General features: G+C 42.2%; 1 protein-coding gene across 2 annotated transcripts in view; it reads right to left on the reverse strand.

The window, feature by feature from the left end:
- LOC134061800 (copine-8) overlaps positions 1-10,000 on the reverse strand; it is a 136,131-nt gene that overhangs the window by 13,275 nt on the left and 112,856 nt on the right. For both annotated transcript variants that reach the window (XM_062517599.1, XM_062517601.1), the window contains one exon: positions 8,578-8,759. In XM_062517599.1, coding sequence (XP_062373583.1) covers positions 8,578-8,759 — 182 coding nt within the window. The remainder of the gene's footprint in view (positions 1-8,577; positions 8,760-10,000) is intronic.

Raw genomic sequence — 10,000 nt, forward strand, 5'->3', positions numbered from 1 at the left:
TACGCTAACCCCAACTAAACCTAATCGTAACCTAACATGAGCGTATCTATCAGTGTTAATGACAACAATGCAACACAACTAACCCCGACTAAACCTAATCGTAACCTAACCTGAACTAATCTATCAGTGTTAATGTCAACAATGCTACATACAACACAACACTAACCCCGACTTAACCTAATCGTACAGTAAGTAAGGGATAATCAACGGCGCGCCGTGCGTTTATAGGAAAATAATGCACGTTCGAAGTGGTAATAAGGACCCGACGCCGCAAGCGGAGGGGACTTTACACTTCGATAAGTGCATTATTTTCCTATAAACGCACAGGGCGCGGAGTTGGTTATCCCGCTTATACCACTGCTACTATCACGTTCGTTTATATTGCCGCTGTCTTAGATACAACATTGCTGTTTTTACCGTTACATTCACATTGGCGAATTAATATTCAAGTGTAATAAGCCCAAAAGAAGGGAACTACTTCATAGCCGTGCGGTATATAGAAAAATAATGCACGTTCCAAATAGCGCATCACAATAGGAAATTTGACCAAGCAGTGGTATAACCTAATCTAACCTAATCAATCAGTGTTTGCTACATACAACACAATGCTAACCCTAACTAAACTATCTATCAGTGTTACAGTGTTGGGGAGTAACGCATTACATGTAATTGAGTTACGTAATTTAATTACAAAATAAATGTAACAGTAATATATTACAGTTACTGTAGAAAAATGTGTAATTCAATTACAGGTACTTTTGAAAATTTTCAAAATTACAATTTGAATTACATCTCAATATTGTCAGCAAAACCTTGCAAAGAATATTGTATGTAAAAAGAACTGTTTCCCTCCACAGCCATAGTTTGATACGGGACCTTCTGATAGGCTCTATCACGTCTACAGCGTCATCAGCGTAGGCCTACATGCCTGCCTGTAAACGTGTTATGATCATCATTATATTATCCTCACAAAAAATGTGATGCTAATTCATGTATTGAATGCCCTTGCTGCCTTGTGCGCTTGTACAAGGCAGACAAGGCAGACATTCTCTCCTCCTACTCAAGCGAGTAGGACGCATTTCTTGCTGCTCCTGCTTTACTATCCCTTTAGCAATTTTCACTCTTTTTCTTTCTTTTATTTCATTTACAAGCTAGGTTAGCAAAGACGGTGAAACTTTAATTGTTAGTTTTTACTTTACATGAACGGCAAGTCACCTTGAAGTTGGATTAAACAACATGCACTCCTCCGGCCCGAGACGCAGGAGATCATGTAGTAAATGTACTGAACTAGAACAGAGGATTTCTGCCTTGGAATCAAAGATTGGTGCCCTTTCATCAAAGACGGATGAACTACGAGAGACATCTCATGAAGTGAGTACAGTGACAACTGGAAATGCAGAGAATGTAACTCAACAATCTTCCAATAGCATTGAATGCATCGACCTCACAAAGCAAAATGAGAGTTCTGAGCCTTGGCGCAGGCAAGGTGCCAGGCCAAAAAGCAAAAAACGTAATACAAGAACTGTACGTACCTCAACACCAGTAAACTCAGATGTTAATTCCAGGCCTCGGATCAGAAATACAGACAGATCAGCAAACCATAGGGCTTGTGGTCCTAGGGGTGACCCAGAGCCCATAAAACTATGGAACAGATTTGAATGCCTCCAGGACGTGAGAGAGGTTTTTCCCAGGGAAAAAACCCAAAACAGGCAGCGAGCAAACCACAACAATAGAAAGACGGGCACAGACAAGAAGCAGCACTCGGCACCTGTTCATCCCACAACCCTCATTCTAGGCGACTCTACAGTGAGACTTTTAAATGGGGAAAGGATGATTGTATGTTGTTTCCCAAATGTTTCAGTGTCTGACACAAAAAACAAACTGGCAGAACTGGTGTCAAAATATACAACTATCAAGCGCATCATTGTGCATGTTGGAGCAAATGACATTTACAAAGAACAACTGTATGTCCAACAAGATTTCAAGGAACTTTTCTCTGCTCTATTTGAACTTGGATTACAAACTTTCATCAGTGGCCCACTCCCAGCAGAGGGAAGCTTTGTTTTTACGAGACTGTTTAGTTTAAACACCTGGCTCGCAAAAACATGCTTTTCAGTTGGGATGAATTTTATTGACAATTTCAACCTTTTCTGGAATCGCAGGGAATATTTCAGACCAAAAAGCACAGAGCTGAGTTGGACTGGAGCCAAGATCTTAACACAGAACTATCACCTCTCTCTCTTGCACCCAACATTTTCTCTGCCAACCTTGAGCCAAGCCTCTGATAAGCGCTCAGTAGCCACACAAACGGAACAAACTGAGGACATCAACATGCAGACCTTGGAGAAACATAAACAACCAGAACAACAATGCCCAGCCACGTCCACTGGACATGATAAGATGGGTGCTGCTAAAATGATTCATAGTAAATCACTGGCGTCAAACTCTGCGAAATCTCAGCAAACAAATGGATGTCATGAACAGGAGAAGATAGCACCTATCAAAGCTGTTGGAAGGCTATCAGAAAGGAAGGGTCATGTACCAGTGCCCCTGCCCACCTCCGTTGACTCCTTGCCACCACAAAGCCATAACAACATGGAACACACTACTGGAATACTTGCTAATAGCGAAGCAACAAACCCCCCAGGACCCCATCTGGCAGATGGAGACTCTGGACTTTTATTCCTTGATTTCCCATCACTACACACACCCAATAACCACCCCACCCAATCCAACTACCCAGGCCACCCAAACCCACCTAATATCCCATCCCAATCCCTTCCTCATCATTCCACCACCCAAACAAACTCCACAGGATCCCCCACATACCCGTCACCATCCCCACTCAAGCACATGATGTTCCCTGCAACAATGGAGAGACTGCTACCAGCAGCCAGGCAGATTTTCAACAGCCCAAGACCTTCAGCACTGAAGCGCAGTGCACCTCCACGCCCTCCCCCTCCGCATGCAAAAGGATCACCTACGCAGCAACAACTTCATGAGAGTATTGTATGATATTCTGTGGGTCCCTGCAATAGAAATGGTAGTGACAGTAGTTTTGAGAACATGCCGGGACCCAGTAAGCCTATGTCATTTTCTATTCCTGTTCTGACAAGTAATAGAAGACTAGCACATCGAGCCTACAGGGTAAACCAGTCAAATCTCCTACCTGTACCACTACAGCCTCAGATTTCCCCAGTGGATCATAGCTCCCCAACTCTTACAGCAAAACTAGCTCTCCTAAACATCAGATCTCTTTCAAACAAATCATTCTTAATTAATGATCTTATTTGCACATACAACCTTGATTTTTTACTCTTAACTGAGACATGGTTAGACCAAGCAAACAGTGCTGCTACCCTCATCGAATCTGCTCCACCAAATTTCAGTTTTTTGAGTGCTACCAGAGCAAATAAAAGAGGAGGGGGGATAGCTACAATTTTCAAGGCATCCTTTCAGTGCAATCAGTCATCATTTGGTGAATTTACTTCATTTGAATATCTGTGTGCAAGCATTAAGTCTTCTCCTCAGATTTTACTACTGACTATTTACAGGCCTCCAAAACATTCAGCTAAAGTCTTTCTTGAAGAGTTTGGTGAACTGCTATCAGTCATTTGCATAGAGTTTGACTGTCTTATTATATCAGGGGATCTAAACCTACATGTGGATAATCCTGAAAACAATTATGCCAAGGAATTCATTGCACTAATCGACACTTTCTCCCTAACACAGCATATACAGGAGCCAACACACTCTCAAGGCCATACACTCGACCTCGTTATCACAAAGGGTCTCAATGTCTCCACAGCTGTTAAAGACCTGGCGTTATCTGATCATTTCTGCGTGTTCTTTGATGTGTCTATGTCCCCACACAGTCAGAACAGATCTATGTTGGTAAAAAGGAGAATCATAAATGATAAGACAAGTGTTCTTTTTGAGCAAGCACTCTCACAGACATCAAGTAATTTGTCAGACTCAGTAGAAGACTTATTGGATCACTTTAATGCAAAAATGGCAAACATTATGGCTGGCATTGCTCCCTTAAAATCCAAGAAAGTTAAGGACAAACAGAAAGCACCATGGAAGCAAAATCCAGCGGTTAAACTCCTAAAAAGAGAGTGTAGGAAGACTGAAAGAAAATGGCGTAAATACAAACTTCAGATCCACTATGACATCCATAAAGACATGCTCCGCACATATAACTTTGAAATGTGCAAAGCAAGACAGTCTTTCTTTTCTAACATCATCAGTAGGAGTTCAAATAACACTCGTGTTTTATTTTCCACTGTCGAAAAGTTAACAAATCCTCCCTCACAATTAGTGCCCGAACTTCTCTCAACTAATAAATGCAATGAGTTTTCATGTTTTTTTAAAGGTAAAATTGACAAAATCAGACTCAATATATCTGCTAAATTACTCATTCAACGCCCGGAACTTCCAGCTACAAATAGAGGGAAACTTAACTTGATGTCAGAGTTCAATTTGATAGACTACGAAACACTTGAAAAAACAGTACAGATTCTCAGCTCCTCCACGTGTGTCTTAGACACCCTGCCTACAAATTTCTTCAAAACTGTTTTTCACCTTATAGCCTCAGATGTCCTTCACATTGTAAATACATCACTGCTGTCTGGCACTTTTCCTAAGTCACTAAAAACAGCTGTTGTAAAGCCACTGCTCAAGAAGAATAACCTGGATGCCTCCATTTTAAACAATTACAGGCCCATATCCAATCTACCTTTTATTGGCAAAATTATTGAAAAAGTAGTCTTTAATCAACTAACCACCTTCCTAACATCAAATGGGTATTTTGATTACTTTCAGTCTGGTTTTCGGGCAAATCACAGCACTGAAACAGCTCTCATTAAGGTTTTCAATGACATACGTCTCAACACAGATTCTGGTAAAACATCAGTCCTAGTGCTACTGGACCTTAGCGCAGCATTTGACACTGTTGATCACAATATTTTACTACACAGACTAGAACACTGGGTTGGATTTACAGGCATAGTTCTAAACTGGCTCAAATCATATCTACAAGAAAGGAGCTTCTTTGTTGCCATCGGCAACTGTACCTCAACACCAACATCCCTGACCTGTGGTGTTCCCCAGGGGTCGATCTTGGGGCCACTATTATTCAACCTCTATATGCTCCCACTTGGACAAATCATCCAAAATAATTTGATTTCATATCATAGCTATGCAGATGACACACAAATTTACTTAGCTCTGTCACCAAAAGACTATGGTCCCCTTGAATCTCTATGTCAGTGTATAGAACAAATCAACACTTGGATGGCTCAAAATTTTCTTCAGCTGAACAAAGAAAAAACTGAAGCAATTATATTTGGTAAAAAGGAGGAAAGGATTAAGGTTGCCACTCTCCTTGAAACAAAAGGATTGAAAGCAAAGGATAGTGTTAAAAATCTCGGTGTATTAATCGACAGTGATCTAAATTTCAACAGTCACATGAAAATGATAACTAAATCAGCTTTTTATCACCTCAAAAATATTGCCAAACTGAGAGGGCTAATGTCAAAACATGACTTAGAAAAACTCATTCATGCATTTATCTCTAGCAGGGTTGATTACTGCAATGGGCTTTTCACAGGCCTTCCTAAAAAGACTATCAAACAGCTTCAGATGATTCAAAATGCAGCAGCTAGGGTTCTCACAAAAACAAAAAGAACTGAGCACATTACTCCAATTCTTAAATCTCTGCACTGGCTTCCAGTATGTCACAGAGTTGACTTTAAAATACTACTAATTGTTTATAAATCAGTAAATGGAGCAGGACCTAAATACCTATCAGACATGTTTCAGCAGTACACACCTTCTCGTCCTCTGAGGTCTCAGGAGAAAAACCTCTTAGTAAAGCCTGCTGTTAGAACTAAACATGGCGAAGCAGCTTTTAGCTGCTATGCGGCTCAGCTTTGGAACCAACTTTCTGATGACATTAAAAAGGCCCCAACTGCAGTCTGTTTTAAATCTAGACTTAAGACCAAATTGTTCTCAGATGCTTTCTGCTAACTGTCTCTTAATTACTCCATCTGGAGTCTTTTATGTTAATTATTCCTTATTGATTTGATCTTGATTTATGCTTTGTTTTTATTTTCTATTATGATCTTTTTATTATTATTATTATTATTATTTTTATTACTATTACTCTTTGCCCATCTATGCTTTTATCTGCTATAATTACTGTTTGGTTTTTGTTTATGTAAAGCACATTGAATGACCTCTGTGTATGAAATGTGCTATATAAATAAACTTGACTTGACTTGACTTGACTTGACTTGTACAGAACTGCTGGGCAGCCTGTAGACCAAGGCCGAAATCTTCGCATGGACTTGGGTACTAAATATATCATTAAAAAATCGGAAAAGTAATCAAAAAGTAATCAAAAGTAATTAGTTACATTACTCAGAAAAAGTAATTCAAATAGTTACACTACTATTACATTTTAAACAGGGTAACTTGTAACTGTAACACATTACATTTCTAAAGTAACCTTCCCAACTGACAACAATGCTACACAATGAAATACACCGGCTTTGGTGTGTCTGCTAGCACTGCTCTCACAGCTAAAGAGATACACCAACAGGAATAAACCATCCTGGTGTGGTATGTGCTAGCATTGCTCTCAGATCTAAAGAGATACACCAACAGGAATAAACCATCCTGGTGTGGCTGTGCTAGCATTGCTCTCAGATCTAAAGAGATACACCAACAGGAATAAACAATCCTGGTGTGGTTATGATAGCACTGCAGTTGGCAATGTTCCTACCCACACAGCAGCATCCTGTGGCAGGCTATTTTACAAGCAATAAGACCTCAGATCTCAGAGTGCAGCAGAAGTGCCCTATTAAGAGTTTATGTGCCATCAGAATGATGTTGGAAATTATTTAAACTCTTTAGGGGACCTTTCACCTCATAAGAACCAATACTCAGACACAACACAACATTCAGCATGGCTCAATAGAAACAATAAATAAAACAAAGCAACCGTACACTGAGGCACAATAAAAACACACAACCAGTGAGGTCCAATACATTAGATCAGACACATCCCAGTGTGGTGTGTATTGTGGGGCGAACTGTTTGGCAGCCTGACGGCTTCGGGGAAGAAACTATTACTAAGGTGTGTGTGTGTGTGTGTGTGTGTGTGTGTGTGTGTGTGTGTGTGTGTGTGTGTGTGTGTAAATCAGCATGGCAAAAGGGACAGAAATACTGAGGGGGAAAATCAGCTTTCGTCCTGATCTGACACTACTAGCAGTATTAGGAGCAGGATATCAGTGTGTGTGTGTGTGTGTGTGTGTGTGTGTGTGTGTGTGTGTGTGTGTGTGTGTGTGTGTGTGTGTGCATGCGTGCGTGAGTGGATGTCTGTGGATGTTTGTGTGTGTGTGTGTGTGTGTCTGTGTTCTCTGTGTGTGCGTGTGTGTGTGTGTGTGTGTGTGTGTGTGTGTGTGTGTGCAGGGGATTGCGTGATCAGCGTGATGAGAGAGTGTATCTGAAGCCGTCTCATTACTTCCACACCCTGGGAGTCGTGACTCAAACACTCAAGAGATGAGCAGCAGCATTAATTCACCCCCGCCAGCACACACACATCTCTCAAGTGTCTGTGTGTGCGTGTGCGTGTATGTGCATGCGTGTGCGTGTGTCTGTGTGTACGTGTGTGTGCATGCGTGTGCCTGTGTGTGTGTGTGTGTGTGTGTGTGAGAGAGAGAGAAAGAGAGAGAGAGGGAGAGAAGCAGGGGGTTGTAAGGTCTGAGGTGTGTGTGTGTGTGTGTGAACTTTCACTGTTCTGCATAACTGTGCAGAACGAAATAATTGTCTTTGAGGTCTCATATGGGTTCATGTGAGTGTGTGCACACGTGTGCGTGCGTGTGTGTGTGTGTGTGTGTGTGTGTGTGTGTGCAGGCGGTTGCATGCTCAGCGTGATGAGTCTTCCCAAACTGCTAATAACAATCTGATTTGCATTCTCACAGTGAGTGTGTCTGCACCCGAGACCTTGGGTAACCTAAGGGCATCAAGTAGGCACAAATCCTATGTGTGTGTGTGTGTGTGTGTGTGTGTATGCATGTGTGTGTTTGTGTGTACAGTATGTGACCCTCATCAGTGCAAACTTCTCTCTACTCTCTGGGGACAGTTTAGCTCCAAAGCCCAGCGCAGAGAACATCTTATCACTGTGTGTGTGTGTGTGTGTGTGTGTGTGTGTGTGTGTGTGTGTGTGTGTGTGTGTGTGTGTGCGTGTGTGAGTGTGTGCGTGTGTGTGTGCATGCGAGCTTGTGTGCGTGACCATCACCAGTGCAAACTCATAGGACACTCTTCCATCGCGCGGTAGCTTGGCGCCAAAGCCAAGCACGGGGAACATCTTATCACAGTGTGTGTGTGTGTGTGTGCGTGTGTGTGTGTGTGTGTGTGTGACCCTCACCAGTGCAAACTCATGGGACACTCTTCCATCGGGCGGTAGCTTGGCCCCGAAGCCCAGCGCGGGGAACATCTTATCACAGTGTGTGTGTGTGTGTGTGTGTGTGTGTGTGTGTGTGTGTGTGTGTGCGTGTGTGTGACCCTCACCAGTGCAAACTCATGGGACACTCTTCCATCGGGCGGTAGCTTGGCCCCAAAGCCCAGCGCGGGGAACATCTTGTCGCTGTCGTAGTCCTGGATGATCTCGCCCACCGCCCGCAGTGCCATGCCGTAGGCGTTCAGCTGGTACGGGTTCATGTAGTGCAGCGAGGTGGGCTGCGCCGGGTTGCCTGGAGACCACACCAACAAACAAACAAACAAAAAAACAAACACAAAAACTGTAAACACGTGCAGTGTGAACTCTGTGTTTGTGCGTGTGTGTGGGCAAGAGAGTGCATTTCGGTCCACTTGTGAACATCTTTCTGAATCTCCTCCACTCTCTCTGTGTGTGTGTGTGTGTGTGTGTGTGTGTGTGTGTGTGTGTGTGTGAGTGTGTGTGGACAAGAGAGTGTATTTCAGTCCGTCTGAATCTCCTCCAGTGCTGCTGGCCTAAGAGGGCACTTTGGGGCAGATGTACTAACACTTTTGCGCCCACTTCAGGCGTGTTTGGTTTTTTGCAATGTGCGCATAAAAAGATGGCAAGGTATGGACAAACAGGCCGCAATGAGATGAAAATGCAGACCGCCTGTTGCGGGAGCTGAGAAATTGCGCTTTTCCATCTCATGCATATGGATTTATACAGGGGTTAAATTGGGATTGGTTATGTGGGGGGGCTCTGCCCTGTACCCGCCTCCGGCCTGCCCAAATATACATTTGTAAAATACCCTCTAATTTGATAACCATACCATATTGCCTCCCATACCGTATTGTTATTGTTTATTATTGTGTATATTGTTTTGAAGAAAATTCTGTGGGGGTCTGGGGGTCCTCCCCCAGATTTTTTTTACTATCATACATGTTATTTGCTACATTCTAGTGCATTTTAATGGGTTGTTAGCTGTCTTTACAGAGGTAGGTTGAGCCATAATATTTAAAATCTTGTCACAATGTTAAGGTGAAAAATCAGCATGTGGAGAAATGTTCAATGTGTTGTGTAAATATTGATCCCTCCACACACAGACACACATGCACACATAACTACTAGTAGCTAAAAATGTTTTGTCATTTGTGTACTGATTTCAAGACTATTACACTTAGTAATATCTTTAATGGGGTGTGTAGGTCTCTAATTGATTGCACATTAGTGGTGTGTGCAATTGAGTGCCTGTCGCTTTAAGAAATACGTGAGGGTGATTAGCCTTCATTCTCACGGTTTTACGCGAGTGAAACAAAGTTGCATAGTGCATGACAAGGATATTTGGATGCAATTCTTTATGCTTTCTGTGTCATTAGATTAAATACATGTTCAAAACACTAACAAGTCGAAGAAAATCGTTCTGGGATCATATAAGAGATGAGTGTTTTGCAGTGTTCCTTAATGATTTTAGTGAGCACTATGACTTTAGTTTGCAAGCTCTTTCCAGGTACAGTT

Source organism: Sardina pilchardus, chromosome 17 (genome assembly GCF_963854185.1).
Source record: "Sardina pilchardus chromosome 17, fSarPil1.1, whole genome shotgun sequence".
NCBI lineage: Eukaryota > Metazoa > Chordata > Actinopteri > Clupeiformes > Clupeidae > Sardina > Sardina pilchardus.